General features: G+C 39.3%; 2 protein-coding genes across 8 annotated transcripts in view; one reads left to right on the top strand and one right to left on the bottom strand.

The window, feature by feature from the left end:
• sinup (siaz-interacting nuclear protein) overlaps positions 1-20,830 on the bottom strand; it is a 219,251-nt gene that overhangs the window by 52,716 nt on the left and 145,705 nt on the right. The window lies entirely within an intron of this gene.
• lamb2l (laminin, beta 2-like) overlaps positions 1-20,830 on the top strand; it is a 53,346-nt gene that overhangs the window by 20,693 nt on the left and 11,823 nt on the right. For both annotated transcript variants that reach the window (XM_017487668.3, XM_017487669.3), the window contains 15 exons: positions 2,204-2,339; positions 3,567-3,640; positions 4,442-4,630; positions 4,747-4,810; positions 4,919-5,121; positions 5,762-5,882; positions 5,977-6,165; positions 6,334-6,513; positions 8,114-8,226; positions 8,325-8,404; positions 8,591-8,747; positions 13,681-13,815; positions 13,908-14,069; positions 16,185-16,306; positions 19,885-20,005. In XM_017487668.3, coding sequence (XP_017343157.1) covers positions 2,204-2,339; positions 3,567-3,640; positions 4,442-4,630; positions 4,747-4,810; positions 4,919-5,121; positions 5,762-5,882; positions 5,977-6,165; positions 6,334-6,513; positions 8,114-8,226; positions 8,325-8,404; positions 8,591-8,747; positions 13,681-13,815; positions 13,908-14,069; positions 16,185-16,306; positions 19,885-20,005 — 2,046 coding nt within the window. The remainder of the gene's footprint in view (positions 1-2,203; positions 2,340-3,566; positions 3,641-4,441; positions 4,631-4,746; positions 4,811-4,918; positions 5,122-5,761; positions 5,883-5,976; positions 6,166-6,333; positions 6,514-8,113; positions 8,227-8,324; positions 8,405-8,590; positions 8,748-13,680; positions 13,816-13,907; positions 14,070-16,184; positions 16,307-19,884; positions 20,006-20,830) is intronic.

The following is a 20,830-nucleotide window of genomic DNA, read 5'->3' on the forward strand; positions in this document are numbered from 1 at the left end:
AAACATATTTACACACATTACATGTGCCGTAACATCCTCGCAAAACAATGTATTGTCTGTTTATTGGTCGTTCTTTCTTTCCTGTATGTTTTCTATTTTGCTCTCTTTCTTTTACTGAATGCACTCGCCTGTTCTGTACAATGTGTTCTGATCTCATTCTTTGTAAACAATGTAGCCCCCTTTTGTTCTCTTCCTACTTTTTTACACTCCTTCATGTGTGATCTTGCCTAGTATGCGATGTCATCATCTGGTGTGCTCACTGGAAATGTTTATTTCATCTCACTTTATAGGGTATTCTTAGAAGCACATTTTACATTACATTTACATTACAAGGGAGGTGCCCTCAGCGGTACACCTTTTACACCTTTAGTATATTTCTTATACCTAGAAAGCTGCATATTGTATGTCTGTATAGTTTTACTATAAAAGGTCATTATGGTCTAATTATGTACTTTATTAAACCACAGCGCTGTTGAATTCTCAAATCAGAAGTTGGTGATTTATTTTTCTGTAACAGTGCTACTATGGCAGTAGTTCCAGCTGTAACATGAATGATTGATGTTAATGTGCTCGTTCTAGCATGTTATCATTTCTATAATCACAGCTTATTGACAGGGACTTTTATGGTGGGCACTCCACGTAATTGTAGTCGAAAAAATAAACACATTTTTTTAAATGTTTTTTTTTTGTTATTTAACATAGAAAAATGTATAATCATTGATATGGTGAAGACCATTATTTTAACATTTATGGATCTTATGGGTCTTGGGTGTCAGGGCTTTGTAACGTTCGGTGAGTTTTCTGCCATGGGAGAACCTACAAGACGGAGGAGTTTACTCTTCCTGGTTTCTTGCTAACATGACTGGCTGCAATTTTTTTTTGTCTTATTAACATTAAGCAACAGAAAAGTGTTTATAGCTGCTATAACATAAGGGATAACAGGAGTGTAGTTGATTAAAATAATCCATGACGTATCACACCACTCAGGTGTGAATTATTTTTGTGTAAGAGCATAGCCTGTTGTGTGTTATTCCTTAAAGGTACAAAGGGTAAGAGAACCACCTAGTCATATAGGTGTCTGTGTGTGTGTGTCTGTGTGTGTGTGTGTGTATGTATGCCTATTCGCAATGTATGCCATGTTTGCCCAGACAAACAGGCACATGGTAGCACTACTTTTCATTGCTGCAGGTGTGGCCTGTCAGCCGTCTGTCATCTCAATTGTTTTCAGACTTCCGTAACTGTCTCCTCCTTTCCCACATACACATCGAGAATATGTCATCATTTGGTGCATTTTATGTTTTTCTGAATATCTACTGTACCATATGCCATAATATCTACTGTATTTCTAAATTACTGAATGAAATCATGTCAGAAAAGCTTTAACGTAGGTATTAATTTTAGTCACATTTGGCAATAAAAAAAAGTAACTACTTTCTAAATCATAAGTCAAATGTGTGACCCCAAACTCCATATTTGGGCATCCATCTGTAAGCTGTGTAAAGTCACAGAGTTAGAATTAGTTTGACTTTGTTTTCTGCTACTCAGAATTTTTAAAGGGGGCTGGTTGACTAGACATGACGCCTTAGATGAATGTTTCTTTCCATATGAATCTGTCTGTGTGTGGGGCCTGTAGGCACATGCTTACTACAATGAAGATTTCCATCTGTTTGGTTTATTAGTATGATGAAAGCAAGGTTAGGAACAGAAAGTGCTGTTCATTGTGCAGGCCTGACATTAGCACGGTCATGGTGTAAACAGCAGCGTAAAGCAGAGTACAATATATCCAAAAGGCAATATAGTATCTGAAAGCACTTGAAAACAAAATCCAGGGTGAGGATTAGTCACATTGTTTCAGTAGCTCTAACCCGTGCAGCTTTTCATAGCCAGGTCACTGTTGGAGATTTCGTTTCCCTGGACAACAACCCAGTTTAGACAAAGTGATCTGGCTGTATTCCATTTAAGCTCTCTGCTTGGCTCAGGACTCAGACTCTGGGGGCCAAACTGGGCCTGGTTCCTGCACTCCCATCCTATTAAGACATTTTTTGTCAGACTCTGACCCGTATTTCTTGTATCCACCGAAAACTAGCTTGGTTTTCAACCAGTAGAGTTTAACTAATGTCTATGCAACATTAACTATTAATTATACAAATGTTTTAAGAGGATATGAATGTCTGGATTGTTGATCAATTCTTTTCCACTGCAGGAGTCAGATAAATGCTTCACATGTGATTCTCGAAGACCATATCACTCCCACCATCACAAAAGCAGCCATCGTGTGGAGAACGTCATCTACCTGAAAGATAGTAGAGAAGACCTTACATGGTGGCAATCTGTGAACGGTTAGTATAAAGACAGCGTGTTTATACAGGACACTTAATTATTATATTGAACTTCATTTTGTTCCAACCATTCTAATTTATCCTTCAATAGTGCTGTTACAGGCTATAGGGCCTATCAATGGTTCTTTGAATGGTAAATATTTTAGCTTTCGTAGGGGCTCCTTTTAGGAATTTTTTATGAAAGAAAAAAGCATGTGTTTTCGGGGAATACCTAGAACGTTTAAGGATTACCGAAGAGGGACAGTCTAATGAAGTACTAGTGTATAGGTATCAATGCATGTAGGTATAGGTATCCTGGTGTAATCCTAGTGTACAATGTCACATTAATCAACAGGCAACAAAATGATCGCAATCTGGACATATTTCACGGCAATCAAAGCAAAGTAGACTGTACTCTGTGAATATATATTAAGAGGTGCTACTACAACATCATCCTGTATTACTTAAAAAGTATCTTTAACAGAGAGTGCAAGGGTGGCCAACCTGAGCACATGGAGCAGTATCCATGTGTGTGGTCATTAAAAAGAACGCAAGATGCCATGGATCTGTCCAGAGGAAATAACCTCAGTCTCAGTGCTAGCAGAACCGAAGCTTCTCTGCACACTAGCTTCACTGCTTAATGCTTACCAATAACCCAACATAAACAGACCTAAATGAAATGATGGTGCCCCTGACTGATTATTACTAAGTAGGTTACTCATTTTGGAATCTCAGTATCGGTTTCAGTGAGTACCAAAACATGTACTCATACTAAATCTTGAAAGAAATGGTATTGATGCGTGCTTTAATGCTTTAAGATGCTAGATTTAAGCTTAAGATTCTCTTAAGATTCTTCACTTTCGTCTTCCCCAATCTTCCAAATCTTAAACAAACAGGAGATGTTGAAACAATTAAAAAGTTATAATAATAAAACATTTTATCAGTAGTAAATTAGTGATAAATTGTAGTGCAGGTTTACATAAGTAGCAAGTGAACTTTGAACTTAATGTGAACGTTAAAATGCTCTTTGTTACTCAAACTTAATCTTTCTCGCCACATGAAAACAAGGTTTGACTTTCTGAGGGAGGACAAGTGCAAGTCATGCTTGCGTCACAATACACCAACAACTTTATAAAGCACCACTTTATGTTAAACTGTCCATTCATATAAACAATGTGTCTTTGTTTATCTGTGTGTATAAAGGTGACTCTGTGGATTTCCTCATGATCTCTGTTTTCTTCTTCCTAGGAGAGGAGAATGTTAGCATCAGACTTAATCTGGAGACAGAGTTCCACTTCACTCACCTCATCATGAAGTTTAAGGTGTGTAGTCTTATACATTAACATATACATCAACTTCCATTACACCACAGCACTGTTACAGTATATTCTCAAATCTGATTGGTCGTAAGGTATTGTTAATTTTCTGTAGTGTCTCTGACAGTAGTGCTGGCTACAAGGTTTATATTAATGCGTTTGCTCTAATACATTAATGTTTCTATAGTAACAGCTCATTCAGAGGGACTTGTATGCCGAACACTCCGCATAATCTAGACTAATAACAGAGTTACAACTCTGTTGTCTAATAGACTAATAAACAGAGTTCAAATTGTGTAGTTATTTCACAAAGACAAGCATAAAATCATTGATTATAAGCAGACATGTCTGAAAGGAGAGGCCTATTTCTCATTTACAAAAGTCTCAGGTGTCAGGGCTTTGTAACGGTCAGTAGGTTTTCCACCACAGGAAAGTTTTCAGGACTTTGTGCCTTCCATTTTCTTAATAACATGTCGTGCCACCTTTTTTTTGTTTTATTAATGATGAGAGAGAAAAAAAAAGCTGGTAAGGGAGTTTATAGATGCTAAAACATAAGCGAACTAACTTGTCTCGCAGACGTTCCAGAACATTAACTATAAACTGACCTAAAAGAATAAATTCTAAAAGAATAATTGTCAGCAAATTATAGTATATGAGAAATAATACACTTTGGGAAGTTCCTAAGCAGCACACCCCATGATGTTTGATTCCTTATTAATCAGAAAGTGGTTTGGTCAGTGTTATGTGTGCATACTTGTCTGTGTATACTGGTTCATACTTTATATGAGTTTCTTTGTTTCTGTCCAGACATTTAGGCCTGCAGGCATGTTGATCGAGCGCTCTATGGATTTCGGGCGTTCATGGAGGCCATACCGCTATTTTGCCTACAACTGCACCAGAACCTTTCCTGGAGTTCGTACCCAGTCTCTGCAGTTCATTGATGATGTGATCTGTGAAGAGCGCTATTCTGACATCGAGCCATCCACAGAAGGAGAGGTGAGGGTGCATTTGAAGTAAATTTGGTGATTTTTATATCCTGATTTTCCTAAACCCAAACATTCTAAATATTAGATATCATATTAAACAGAAAATCTCCATATGATTTATTTCAGGTCATTTTCAAAGTGCTTGATCCTGCAATCCCTGTCAGTAATCCTTATAGTCCTAATATTCAAGGTGAGCACAGTGTATTGCTGATCTGTATGAAACGGAATAAACACTTACTCACCCGGCTGGTGTTCAGTGTAGTGTCTAATAATTGCGCCATTTGTTTTTCATGTGTAGACCTGCTACGAATCACTAACCTGAGGATTAACTTCACTAAACTCCATACTCTGGGTGACAACCTGCTGGATCGTCGCCCCGATGTGCTGCAGAAGTATTATTATTCAGTGTATGAGCTGGTGGTGCGGGGCAGCTGCTTCTGCTATGGCCATGCCTCCGAGTGTGCCCCAGTCCAAGGAGTTCACACCGGGTACAATGGCATGGTGGGTTGACACTTTTATCTCTAAATCGAAAGCATTAAGTTGTTTTAGAACAGGACTGCAAGTATGGGTTGCAGGAGGGAACATAAACCTCAAGGAAAGTGTTGAAGTAGGAGGGTGCTGATCCAGACAAGGTGTTGTACGTGAGCATCAAGGCTTTGAATTTGATGCGGGCGGCTACAGGAAGCAAGTGGAGGGTGGCGAATAGGGGTGTGGCATGGTTCCTTTTGGGCTGGCTGAAAGCAAGGCGTACTGCTGTATTCTGAATTATTTGAAGGGGTTTGATGGAGCTGGCTGGTAGGCCTGGGAGTAGTGCGTTGCAGTAGTCCAGTTTTGAGATCACAATTGCATGGACTAGAAGCTGATGAGTGAGATAGGGTATGATTTTCTTGATGTTGTACAGAATGAACCTACAGGACCGTGCAGTTGTTGAAATGTGGTCTGTAAAGTTCAAGTGGTTATCAAAAGTCACCCCAAGGTTTCTGGCTGTCCTGGATGGCTTGAGTGTGGTCAAGCCTAGCGGTACTTTGAGGTTGTGGTTGATTGCGGCGCAGGCAGGCTTTTGTTTATGAAATTGGATTGAATAATTGTTGGGACCTTTTCTAGACAGAATGTTTAATGAGGCTCTTTTGTGATTGGACAGATTCACGGGCACTGTGTGTGTAAGCATAACACGGTGGGCCTGAACTGTGAGCGCTGCAGAGATTTCTATCACAATCTGCCCTGGAGACCAGCCGAGGCGAATAACCCACACACTTGCAGAGGTAAGACACACATCAACATGTAATTGCATGCACAATCAATTTTCCGAGTCACCATAGCAAAGAAATCTGTTGGATTTTTTTTTGCTTAAACCAGAGTGCAACTGTAATGGCCACTCCAACAAGTGTCATTTTGATATGGCGGTGTATCTGGGCACGGGGAACGTCAGTGGAGGTGTGTGTGACAACTGTCTTCACAACACCATGGGCCGCAACTGTGAAAGATGTAAACCCTTCTTCTACCAGGACCCAGCAAGAGATATCCGAGATCCCCACATCTGTGTTCGTAAGTCTGCTACTCTTCAGTCCTTTATATATGATCTTTGATTTGCGCAGTTCCTAGAAATACTTTATTCATGCACTTGTGTTAACAAAGCAGCTATTTCATTAAGTAAATACAGTATGTTTGAATGCTTTCCCACTTGTCAGTCTCTTTCTGTTTTTCTGTGTGCAGGATGTGACTGTGATCCAGAGGGTTCTCTGGATGGAGGTCAATGTGACAGTCATACTGATATGTATCACAGAATGATTGGTGGTCAGTGTCGCTGTAAGCCCAATGTCCAGGGTCAGCGCTGTGACTACTGCAAAGAGGGGCACTATGGCCTCAGCCAAAACGACCCTCTTGGGTGCCAATGTGAGTGTCTGAATGTTGATCAATTATATAAACTCTATTGTACTATAGATTTCATTTAAAATGGATTAAATGTACTTTTGACCATCAATCTACACACAGTAATCCATAATGACAAAGCAAAAACCTGTTTTTAGAAATTTTTGGAAATGTAAAAATAAAAAACTGAAATATCTCAATTAGATAGGTATTCAGACCCTTGGATGAGGCACTCAAAATTGAGCTCAGGTACAGTACATCCTGTTGGCTTTGATTATCCTGAAATGTCGCTAGAACTTGACTGGAAACCACCTGTGGCAAATTCAATTGATTTGACATGATTTAGAAAGGCATGCACCTGTGTTTATAAAGTCCCACAATTCACAGTGTATATAAGACCAAAAAGCAAGTCCAAGGAACTCTCTGTAGACTTTTGTGATCAGGTTTTGTTGAGACATAGATCTGGGCATCTATAGCTTTGAATGTAACTATGAGCAAAGAACGGGCGCAATCCTAGTCAATTGGGAGAAGTGTGGAACCACCAAGACATTTCTAGAGCTAGCTGTCCAGCCAAACTCAGTAACCGTGCTAAAGAGCCTCGGTTATGTAGGTGACCAAGAATGTAATGGTCATTCTAACAGAGCTTCAGACTTCTGCTGCAGAGGTGGGAGAACCTACTGGAAGGACAACCATTTCAGAAATATTTCTTTATCATACATTAGACAGAAGCCATGCCTGAGTAAAAGGCAAATGGGAGGCATTTAAAGGACTCAGAGCATTAGGAAAAAGAGTGCCTTGTCTGATGAAACAAAAATGTAACTTTTTGGACTGAACAAGTAATATATTAGGCAAAAACCAGGTACTGCTCAGCAACTAATGGCTAATACCATCCCAGTGGTGAAGCATGATGGTGGCAGCATCATGCTATAGAGGTGCTTTTCAAAGGCAGTGGCAGGGAGACTGATCAGAATTAAAGGAAAGATGAATGACCATTTGCAGAGAAATCCTTGATGAAAACCTGATCCAGAGTGCACACCTCAGAATGACTTTAGCGACAACACCGTGAAGCATGTAGCAAAGACAACGCTGAAGTGGTTTCAGGTCAAGTTTCTGAAAGTCTTTGAGTGGCCCCATCAATGCCCTGACTTGAACCCAAGAAAGAGCCTCTGTGGAGAGGCCACAGAAGATAGCAGTTCACAGACTCTCAACATTCGATATGATTGAGCTTGAGAGGATCTGACAGGAAGAATGGGAGAAACTGCCCAAATCCAGGTGTGCAATGCTTTGTGAGACTTACCCAAAAAGACTCAAGGCTGTAACTTTAATTCTACCAAGTACTAAGGGTATACCAAGTATAAAGACTCGGAAAACTTATCTATATGAGAGAGTTAATACATTTGGAAACACTTCTAAAAACTTTTTTTCACTTGTCATTACAGTTGTTGACCAAGGAACACCTGTACATATGCTTATTTGTAACTTGATATTAATTTTATGCTATATAAAATTGTCCTGAAAAATTGTCACTTTTAAATATTACAGCACCTTTAAGGAGGATACGTATTTGTCTGTTTGTGTTTGTGACATTTATTCTTACAAATATGCATGTAACTGCATGTAACAGCATGTAACTGTGATCCACGTGGCACCACCATGATGGGACCATTATGTGACCAAATAAGTGGGGACTGTTCTTGCAAGAGATACGTGACGGGTCGCTACTGTAACCAGTGCATAGTAAGAGTCTGCTCTTTCTATAACAGTCTAATACCATCTACAGTTCTGTAATTGTCTAGACCTCAATGGTACATAATTTTGCATGTGTGCACCTGCAGCCAGAGTACTGGGGACTCAGTAATGTCCTTGCAAGCTGCAGACCCTGTGAATGTGACTTTGGTGGATCATACAGCAAAAGGTAATTCAGTGTGGGATGTGTGGACAGTGCTGTGAAAAATGTATTTTGTTATAAAGCAAATACTTTTTCACAACATTGTATTTGTGTGAGATTGTGTGCATGCATATTGAGCAATAATCCAATAGTGTTAGTAAGCATAGTGTGAGCTATGCAGACTACTGAACACCACTACTCTGTTGTTTACAGCTGCAGGATGGATAATGGTCAGTGTGACTGTCGGCCTCACCTCATTGGCCGTCAGTGCTCGGATGTGGAGCCTGGGTATTTCTGTGCCGCTCTCGATTACTACACATATGAAGCTGAAAGAGCAGTGGGCCACTCTCCTGATAGTGCTGATCTGCCTGTGAGTACTACAAACCAACTTTAGTGCAAATTGATTTTTAAAAAACTGTGCAGTGATCTGGGGAAAAAAACTTCAATTCTGGTATAAAAAAAAGACAAAAAGCAAGTTTTGACCAAAATGTGGGTTTTCTGCCTATAACACTTTTAAACCTCTTCTTTAAGAGAGCAAAAACACATCTGTTTCAACAAAACAACGTCAAATGTTTTTTTTTTCTAACCTTCCCTATGTTATGTGCCTGCACTGATCACTTGGTGAGGAACCTAAGCATAACTCGCACACAGTGAATGTTATGGTTTGATCAAGTTGTTGGTTCAAGAGCACAGTAAGGGTTGGGACCATATAATTATGTATAGAACATGTGTTCACTGTTACATCAGGACTGAAATAATCACTAATTAATTCAATGAGTTTTGTTCTCCTTTTTTTTCGAAATTTCCCATATTTTTATTAGGTCATTTAAACTTTTAAAACCTGATGGCTCACATGCAGCGCAAAAAAATTGGCAACCCTTATCTGATTACAACCTGAATTGATTAGACTTATGTCCATTTTGCTGTGGCATGTAACTATCCAAAAACTGATCAAAGTGTGACGTTCACTGTGTGACGAATTCAGACATCTTTACGCAGACTGACTGTTTTTGCCATGTAATGGTGTTAAAGCTGCTCATTACCCAATGTAATTTTGCTGAAAGTCTAGGCAAAGTTGTAAAGTAAATAAAATATTACATTATCGATTTGTTGAAATATACTTAAATATTTAGGTTTTGGTAAAATATTTTTGCTTTATTACATTTGAGATGCCAAAGTATACTATATGGCCAAAAGCTTGTGGACACCTGACCATAACATTCATATGTGCTTTTTAAACATCCCCTTTAAACGTCGTCCTTTGCTGTTATAATAACTTCCACTATTCTGAGAAGGCTTTTCGCTCGATTTTGGAACGTGGCTGTGTGGATTTGCCCATTTAGCCATAAGAGCATTAGTGAGGTCAGGCAATGATGTTGGGTGAGTAGCAGTCAACACTCCAGTTCAACCCAAAGGTGTTCAGTGAAGTTGAGGTCAGGGTTCCTTGCAGGTCACTCGAGTTCACTACAACCTTGGCAAACCATGTCTCTAGGGGCCTCGTTTGTCATGCTAGAACAGGTTTGGGCCCCTTAGATTTAGTGAAGGGAAATTGTAATGCTACAGAATACAGAGAAATTCTATACAACTGTGTGTTTCCAACTTTGTGGCAACAGTTTCACAAAGGCCAGCATATGGGTGTAATGGTCAGGTGTCCACAAACTTTTGGCCATCTAGTAGGGCTGGGCGATACAACAAGAATATCATATCATGATACTTGAGGACATTTCGATGATACATAATGCGTATCATGGTATGTATTTTAGCTAACAAACTGTCTGAAAAACAGCAGAAAAATAAACAAAAAAAAGTTCAGCTGAGTTTGATGATACTAAAAAAAAATACCTTTTTTTGCCTGTCTGAACCACAACGTCAACCAACAGATTTTCTGAATTCTACATGTTCATTTGATCAGGAGATCATCAAAGATATCAGGAAAAACTCAAGTAAAACCTCTTTCCTAAACAAAAGGGCCCCGTACTCGGATATGCTACACCTCAAAAAAGTAGACAAAACAGCCCAGCTTCACTGACATCAGAGTCACTATATCACTTATGTCCCCTTAGGGCAGGCCCAGACACATATAACCACACAAAACACCAGATAATGGAATGTAAACTCTGAGGCATACTGGGAATCGGGTGGTGTAGTGCTGCAGCAGTGTGTCACCCAATCTGAAATGTGTTATTTTTCATTGTAGACAAGTGTTTAGAGAACTGCACGACTAATAACTTTTACTATTAAACCAGTAATTTAAAAAGGTAGTGGACTAGTCATCATTTCCATAGTTAAAGCACAAACAGGCTATTTTTAGGCTGTTTTACTTGTTCGACAAAGGACACATCAAACCGCACTTCAGTTAACAGCTATGCACGAGCTACAAATGAAATTTTCAGCTTCGGTGCTTTTTTGGCTACGCTGTTAAGTCACTTGTTGTACTAATTGTGCAAAATAATACAGTACGTAAGGCTGTACTGTACCAATTCTTAAAATGCACTCAGGTGGGCCAAGCTGGTTTTTCAGAACAAATTGTTGTTTCTGAAACTGAGAGCACAGCATGGTGCTGAAATTCCTTATAACGTGGATGGCGGATGAATGGAGGATGTGATGTCTACAGCAACATCATGGCGGTTTTTCAACCATGTTCAACTCTAGCCTCAGTAGCATCCTATAACAATCTGGATCTGCTGTTTGAGCTGGCATGCGCTGTTGATCTGGGCCCAGTTGTTCAAAAAGTTTAATCTAGTTCAGAATGATCCGGATGTGAAAAAGCATCAAAGTTTTTCAAAGCAACATTGCATTGGATTACCTTGATCCAGATACAAACCTTTCAGGATGACCAAATTCGGATTACTAGTGCTTTAAATCAGACTACATATCACAATGTAGACTACTAGCCATGTAAAGAACAACAGGTAGATTAGCCAGCATGGGGTTCTTCATGTGTGGAGAGCAATAAGGGATGAAGTTGTTAGAAACTACTTTTGACTGGTTCATCTCTGATGAACCATTAATTAACATACAATGACAAATGACAGATAAAGTTAAATATATTATTATTTTTGTTTGATATTGACAGCTGTGTGGGGGATTATTTATGCAGACAAAATCTTTATTCTTTTTTACTTTACTGTACTGACAGGCTTAATTGGTAGTCTGATGTATACTTTATCTACTTTATCACTGTAACGGTTAAACAAATCAAGTGTATAAATAAATGTATATATTACATGATACGAATGTTGTATTATGTTATTATTACATTTTGTTCCTGAAATCCTCCATGAATCCACCCTTTTGCTGGGATCAGGATAATCCTGATTTATTTTTGGATAACAGGTATCCCAGTGCTACCAAAAAAATTTAAACAACACATACTGAAGATTTGATCCATATCAAAAGCAAGATTGGATTACATGTTCTAATCTGATTTCAGAATCCTTTTTTTTTTCTTTTGAACAACCCATTTCCAAGATTAGATCCATTCCGATAGCCGAAAATCCGATCAGATTACTCCTGAACAACTGGGCCCTGACTCTAAACTAGCTGAGTTGGGTTGGATAGTGATGTGCAACTCACGGCTTCAAAAGCTCTTTCCAACAGTGCTAGTAACAACAGAATTGACTATGCCGAGGTGCAAGGAATTTATTCACATTTTATTTAACTTTAAAACATGACAGCAGATGTAATTGCAAGAGGAATTCCTGTGGGAGCGGTATCAAAAAACAATCATCTCTCCACATACGCAAAGTGTTCTCAAAGTATTAATGGTCCATTAATTCAAATGCTCAGTGGTTAAGATGTTGGATTACCTTTTGGAAGGTCGTGAGTTCAAATCCCAGCACTGCCAGGCTGCCACTGCTGGGTGTCATGTTAACAAGGTGGTGACGGACGCAAGTGCAAATAAAAGCTTTATTTAAAGAGACAGGCAGACAAATCCAAAACAATAAGCAAAAACGTAGTCAAGAACAGGAGTGGGTCAGGTGATCTGCAAACAGGCATAGACGAGAAGCGAGGGCAGGATTAAAAACATAAAGTGAGGAACAAAGATCAAAGGCTTGGTACGGGTCTAGCAAGAAACACAGAAACACACAATCCTTTGCCCACGAACAAAGACACACGAGGGGTTTAAATACTAAACGTAATCAAAGGGGATAACACAGAACAGCTGAGACATTAGGAAACAACTGCTCAGTTGTATAAATGAGATAATTGTAAGTCGTTCTGGATAAGAGCGTCTGCCAAATGCCGTAAAGATGAATGTACTTTCTTTACTGTTTGCCTGCATCTCAATACCATCTACCACCGCCCCAATGGGTCAACTAGTCTATGCAACCCAAGTACTAAATATGCTGGTGCTGCAGTGCTGGTCTAGTTATGCACTATATACTGTTCTAGGAAACAGACAGTGATGGTTTATGCAACACACACATACAAACACTGGGATGTCACCATACTGTATAGTTGAAGTGACCCGGAATAACTTATGAAAACAGAAGTCTGCCAGTCTGTCAGTTGGTGTTAGTTATGCCTGCCTCACACAGAAAAACACTCATCACCTCTCTCTCTCTCTCTCTCACGTTTTCTTTCTTTATGTTCTTCTCCCATACAAATGACACTTTCTCACCTATTTTTACACATTCCTTTATTGCGAGACTGTCATAACGCCACCATACATCCCCTAGGCACTCACAGTTTATATTCGTGTCTCATTCTCAGTCTCATTCACTGTAACCATCTCTCAATTAAATTTGATTTGTATAGCACTTTTGACAATGGACATTGTCACAAACCAGCTTTACAGAAATAAATACATTCAGGATATACATTTTAAATGTATGAATTTATCCCTAATGAGCAAGCCAGAGGTGACGGTAGCAAGGGAAAACTCCCTGAGACGATACGAGAAATAAACCTTGAGAGGAACCAGACTCAAAAGGTCAATCTCTATGCCTTCATGCTTTTTAACTGTACTTGTAAACATAGTGATGCACTCTGGTCTGATTCATGCTTGAGCTTGGGTTACTGTCTGTGTGGTGTTTTGCATTTTCTCCCTGTATCCGTCTGGGTTTTCTCCCACTTGCCAGTAGGGGGACTGGATATGCGAAGCTAGTCCTAGATGTGAATGTGTATGCACTTGCGTCTCCTCCAGGGTGTATTTCTGTCTCATGCCCAGTGTACCTGGGATAGACTCCAGATGCAGCATGACTCAAACCAGGATAAAGAGGTTACTCAGGATGAACGAATGAAACAATCATATTGATAGATGCAACCTCCATATTCTGCTTTATTTTGTCTGTCTTTAGGGAAATCCTCGCCCTCTGGCTGTAAATGACTGCACACAGCATCTCGGTAACTTGCTGAGGAGATACAGACGCCATCGGCACATCACCCAGCAGCAGAGGGTGGCTCTGAGACGCATCCGGCAGCTTCAGCAGACCGTGCGTCCTCATCCCTCTTCTTCTCCTCTGAATCTTTGGAGGTTGTTGCCTTATTTCTCTTGTGTGTTCATTTTTTGGGTGTTTTTCTGTAGCCCGATGTGACCATTGCACACAGAGAGAGATATACAGATCAGATGGTCACCTGGACCGGGCCAGGCTTTGCTCGAGTTAAAGATGGCGCTGGCCTTGTGTTTACCATCGAAGACATCCCGTATGCCATGGAGTATGATATCATGATTCGCTATGAACCGGAGGTGTGTAGCTGGGATTTTAGACTCTCTTTGAAAGTCTTTCTAACTATACATGATCTGGATGTTTATATATTAAAAGAGTACATACAGTATGTCACAAAAGTGAGTACACCCCTCACATTTTTGTAAATATTTGATTATATCTTTTCAGGTGACAACACTGAAGAAATGACACTTTGCTACAATGTAAAGTAGTGAGTGTACAGCTTGTGTAACAGTGTAAATTTTCTGTCCCCTCAAAATAACTCAACACACAGCCATTAATGTCTAAACCCCTGGCAACAAAAGTGAGTACACCCCTAAGTGAAAATGTCCAAATTGGGCCCAATTAGCCATTTTCCCTCCCCGATGTCATGTGACTTGTTAGTGTTACAAGGTCTCAGGTGTGAATGGGGAGCAGGTGTGTTAAATTTGGTGTCATCGCTCTCACAGTCCCTCATACTGGTCACAGGAAGCTCAACAGGGCACCTCATGGTAAAGAACTCTCTGAGGATCTGAAAAAAAAGAATTGTTGCTGTACATAAAGATGGCCTAGGCTATAAGAAGATTGCCAAGACCCTGACATTGAGCTGCAGCACGGTGGCCAAGACCATACAGCGGTTTAACAGGACAGGTTCCACTCAGAACAGGCCTCGCCATGGTCGACCAAAGAAGTTGAGTGCACGTGCTCAGTGTCATATCCAGAGTTTGTCTTTGGGAAATAGACGTATGAGTGCTGCCAGCATTGCTGCAGAGGTTGAAGGGGTGGGGGGTCAGCCTGTCAGTGCTCAGACCATACGCCGCACACTGCATCAAATTGGTCTGCATGGCTGTCGTCCCAGAAGAAAGCCTATTCTAAAGATGATGCACAAGAAAGCCCGCAAACAGTTTGCTGGAGACAAGCAGACTAAGGACATGGATTACTGGAACCATGTCCTGTGGTCTGATGAGACCAAGAGGAACTTATTTGGTTCGGTGTCAAGAGTGTGTGTCAAGAGTGTGTGGCGGCAACCAGGTGAGGAGTACAAAGACAAGTGTGTCGTGCCTACAGTCAAGCATGGTGGTGGGAGTGTCATGGTCTTGGGCTGCATGAGTGCTGGGAGCTACAGTTCATTGAGGGAACCATGAATGCCAACATGTACTGTGACATACTGAAGCAGAGCATGATCCCAGCATGTATTCCAGCATGATAACGACCCCAAACACACCTCCAAGACGACCACTGCCTTGCTAAAGAAGCTGAGTGTGAAGGTGATGGACTGGCCAAGCATGTCTCCAGACCTAAACCCTATTGAGCATCTGTGGGGCATCCTCAAACGGAAGGTGGCGGAGCACAAGGTCTCTAACATCCACCAGCTCCGTGATGTCATTATGGAGGAGTGGAAGAGGACTCCAGTGGCAACCTGTGAAGTTCTGGTGAACTCCATGCCCAAGAGGGTTAAGGCAGTGCTGGAAAATAATGGTGGCCGCACAAAATATTGACACTTTGGGCCCAATTTGGACATTTTCACTTAGGGGTGTACTCACTTTTGTTGCCAGCGGTTTAGACATTAATGGCTGTGTGTTGAGTTATTTTGAGGGGACAGCAAATTTACACTGTTACACAAGCTGTACACTCACTACTTTACATTGTAGCAAAGTGTCATTTCTTGTGTTGTCACATGAAAAGATATAATCAAATATTTACAAAAATGTGAGGGGTGTACTCACTTTTGTGAGATACTGCATGCAGAATGCGTGAGAAAAATCAAGGTAGTAACTGCGGTATAATTCAGTTATATTTCAAATGTACATGAAGAATAAATTGCACCTTTCGCAGCTCCAGTTTTTTTGCTTTGTGTAGCTGAAATTGCTTTGTGTTCGTAACCTACTAGGCAAGCCTGACTTTAGTATACTGCTGATGTCATGGTTTCCCTCCTAATATTGTAATTAATGTGCTGCTTAACAACAATTTATGTGGTAATGTTCACATGATGATTTAACTTACATTTATTTATTATTTATTATTATTATTATTATTATTATTATTATTATTATTATTATTACATTGTTTTCTATGTTATACACTATCAACTTATTATCAGTATTTTTTATTACTTTTTATTAAAAAAAGTTTTTATACTCACTTGTTGTACACAGTCTACAGAGGACTGGGAGGCCATTGTGAGTGTCACGTCTGTGTTACTGTCCACCAGTACTCGCTGCGGGAACCTGCTGCCCACTGAGCAGCTCTACACTGTCACACTACTACACAACAAGAGGTAACATCACTTTTATATACACATGATTTAATATTGTGTGTAGGATTTAATATTAATGATTTAAAAAGTGTGTGTAGGAATATGTGTGACTAAAACACAGTGGGACAGTGTGGTTATTTTCCAAAATAGCACGTCGCTAAGTGACTTATTCCTCTTTTACTACAACAATCTTCCAAAAAAAGAATCTGAATTTACTCATAAACGACACTTCATACTTTTATCCTTTTCTAGTTAACTTATAGTTTAAGTTAAAGTGGCAACTTACTGAATGTTACAAAGCACTGGAGACTCCTTCCATAAATGTCAAATAAACATCTTTTTACAGTAAACTTCAACTAATCAACAAGCATATGTTTTTCTAAATTAAATAACACCACATAATTTTATCCATTTATTATTATGCTTTGATTCTGTGGAGCGTCTGCCATATAAATCCCTGTGAATGAGTTGTTATTACTGTATGGTAACAATAACGTATTAGAATGAGTGCATAAGCCCTTTAACAGGCAGCTCAACCAGACATTTACACACGTTTATCATTGTAAATCCAATATATAGTGTTCATAATTTTGCCTTCAAAATTTTCCCTTTATTGCAAGGTTATACATACAGAGTATTTTTGATATAATATATCCACAAGAGGACACTTTCCATTTTTGAAATGCATCTTTGAAATTGAATGAATATCGGACGGTGACATCACCAGCCCTACTAATTCTTCAAGTTACCGAGCTAAGATGTCAAAAGTTTGTAAAAAGATAAAGCACATACCTTGTTTTGGACTTTCCACTCTTAACATTATGAAGATATAATATTACAGTCATGCCCCTGTATATATACAGTATGTAGGAGATGTTAAAACGTGTTACCACACGGTCGCTAAACTGAAGGGACTTAGTGGGAGTTCCCCACCCTGCTGTCAGTAGCTGTGACCTAGATTAAATAACCAGCAATTTCACAAGCATAAGTTTTTATCAGCTTCTTGTTTTACAATGATTATCAAAAAGATGATGCATCAGAATGTATATTTAACAAAAAAAGAAAGACTGACAAGTTAAGCAAGCTCACAAACTATGTGTGAGTGTCTATGGGTAAAACTTTTGTGAGCTTTTTACTAAAATATGTAGAATAAAGTCCAACTATGTGTGTAGGATATGTAGTATCTTTTATTTTGTTGTATTTGTTTGTTTGTTTGCTTTCTTTTTTATAGAAGGTGATAGTCTTAAAGAAAGTTATAGGCATGGTCTCGTCCTGTCTAGTGTGTGTGGGAGACTAAAAATATTTGATTATAATTTCCTCTCTAAGCACTTGGGAAAATGTCAGAACTGCTGTAGTTTCTGACCAATCAGAATCGAGAATTCAGCAGCTCTGTTGTATAATATTTTTGTAATGATTGAGTCTATGGTTGCTAGACATTTTTTACTCTACACAGAGGATCAAGTTGTCACTGTTAACCAGGTCCAACTCTGGCATTGCTCTTTGTGGATTTCCGGATATTTCAGCACAGCTGAGTGCTTGTGAGTGGTGTTACAATATAGCCGATCAGATCACTGATTCAGAACCAAGATCCTGGCAAAGCCTTTAGAGGAAATTAAACTTAGTGAGAGGCTGAAAATCCTTTATTCACACACTGACTGAATTAAAAACAGGACTAGGGGGCACGATGGGGATGCTTCAGGGAGAGCCAGGTGAGTTTGGTGGATTAATGTGCGAATGGTGTAAACTTTGAGATAAAACATCTAAAAAGTCATACAAAAGTAGTACAGTATGATTGCAGGGTATAGTCATGCTGATTTTTTTTTTTTACAAATCAAGGTTAAACATTAAACTACCAGAAATATCAACATTTTAACCACAGGGGTGTACTGTCACTCTTTATTCATGTAAATATATCATACAAATTAGTTACTGATATTTCATAATTCACTGAAAAATCCTTAGATTCGGTGCTTAGTGAACTGAAGATTGGAATTTCTGAAGGTGACTTCTGTTCTCCAAAACACCGCTGTAGTCAACATGGTAAATAAAGTTAATAATACAATTTCAGTCCCTGAAACAAGTTTTTGCATCTATAAATAGATATTATATTAGACATAGAACTCTAATGTAAAGCTCTTACTCATGAGATGTACTGAATATTCAGAACATTTGTGAAGTTGGTTTAAACACTCCGACATTAATAGACCTTGTCTATGTTTGTGCACTGATACCCTACACTACTGACTTAGCATGTAAATACGTGGCCAGAGCTGCCATGGGGCAAAAGCACTATATAAGCAATGTTGAAATTACTAAGAACTAATTCTGTTTTTTTTTTTTACTGAAGCATAGATCCACAACCTGTTCATGCTAATAGTGAGTAGTGTGAAAGTGAAGGCATGTGTGACACCTGATCAAAGTGCACAGTGCGCTGTAATTTCCTCTGTTCTGGATGTGAATGGATCACTAGAGCATGGCTATTACTGCTGCTGTGTCCTGCTGGTGTGACACTCAGGCAGAACCAATTAGGATAAGCTGACAATGGAGCACAGTGGCTCCAAAAAAATAAAACTCATCTCAGAAGTTAATTGAGCTCTTCCCTTACTTTGTTTGATTACATTTCAATGGGTAAGAGCTAAGTCGTTGGTTGATGGTAAATTGTGCTTTTACTACTGTCTGTTATCCACCTAAAATGCATGAGCACATTGCACTTATTGAACTAATAATTGTACAGATCATATGCTGTGGGGTTTTTTTTTTGTTTTTGTTTTTTTTTAGCATTTTTTCTCATTCCACTCTTAAATTAAGTCCACTTGTTACTGATATGTGTCTCCACCAGTGGTAAGTGGTAGCTCAGTGGTTAGGGCATTGGACTTCTGATCGGAAGGTCATGATTCAAATCCAACCAAAGGGCCCTTGAGCAAGGCCCTTAACCCTCAACGGCTCAGTTGCATAAAATTTTTTATAATTGTAAGTTGCATTTTTTCAAATGCTGTAAATGTAATGTCCCCATAAGAATATCATGAAATGATAGGAACAGTTTTGACCTTGGAGGGGGACATATATATATATATATATATATATATATATATATATATATATATATATTACATTATATTATTCAACACTATATTATTATGTTATATTTTATATAAGTAAAAGACTTGAAGGATTTCCATTTGGTCACTGAGTTTAAGGTTCGCTTGATATGAACAACAACTTCAAGCTAAATTGAATCCTTTAGAGTTGTCATTCATACAGGCTTTAAGTCTCTACAACATTATCTCAACAATCATTTGAATATATGCTTCTTCTGTTATTAAGCTTGTGTTGCATTGTGCAAGGCCCTCACCTAAAGCGCTTAGTAATCTCTCGTCTCCATGAATTTTATGATCATGATTCTCATGCTCAAAGTCTGTTTAGTCGTTTTTGCTCAACTGTGGTCCAAGGCCAATCTTGTATAGTCTAGATAAGGAAGACACAAAGACAGAGACCTCTTCCAATTGTTCCTGGTTTGTAGACTACACATGATATGAGACCTGTACCACTGGGTATGAATGAACATTATGCATTTACTAACAGTGCTGAACTTCTCACAGGCACATCCTCATGCCTCAGCCTTTCTGCTTCGAGCCCAGCAACCGCTATGGGGTGGCCATCCGCTTTCAGCGCCATGCAGTCTCTCACAGACACCTCACTGCTCACATCCTCGCTGACTCGGTTAGGATACACACTCACTGCTCACTATTCATTAATTAGTACCTTTTCAGAACACTGGTTTAGAGATCTAAAGTGCTTTATGTATACGGGTCATTCTACACAAGTGGCACAAATTCAGGCTTGGTAAAGTGTGAAAATGTTTTTTATCTTTCTATTGGACAGTATCTAAAATTATAAATTGATTAAGGATAAACTAAAATCTTTTGATGTACTTGCAGATTTTTACTACATTTTTCGACAGCACTAATAATTCTCACTGCCTACTGTATGTTCATGCAGTCATTCTGGTCTGCTCTCTGGCCTATTTTCTTGTCCACGACCGGCTCTTTTTCTCTATAATGTGTAACATTATGGTTTACAAAATACACTGAATTTCACTACTGAAACAAACATGGCAATAAAATGCCAATCACTTATTTTAAGATGAGTACAGTAAGTACTTGTCTTTATTGGTCACATATACAGTAGAGCACAGTGAAATTGTTTTCTTCACATACCCCAGCCTGTCAGGAAGCTGGGGTCAGAGTGCAGGGTTAGCCATGATACAGCACCCCTGGAGCAGAGAGGGTTAAGGGCCTTGCTCAAGGGCCCAACAGTGGCAGCTTGGCAGTGCTGGGCTTGAACCCCCGACCTTCAGATCAGTAACCCAGAGCCTTAATTGCCAAGCCACCACTGCCCATAGAAGTAGTAGAAATCTAGCATTGCATTTTAGTATTTTGTAGGTGTTTTGTAGTAACACAGGGAGAACTGTTTAGGAATTACAGACCTTTTTTTACAGAGTCCCTCCATTTTCACAGGGTCAAAAATAATTGGACAACTTTCATG

This window comes from Ictalurus punctatus, chromosome 15, assembly GCF_001660625.3.
Source record: "Ictalurus punctatus breed USDA103 chromosome 15, Coco_2.0, whole genome shotgun sequence".
Lineage (NCBI taxonomy): Eukaryota > Metazoa > Chordata > Actinopteri > Siluriformes > Ictaluridae > Ictalurus > Ictalurus punctatus.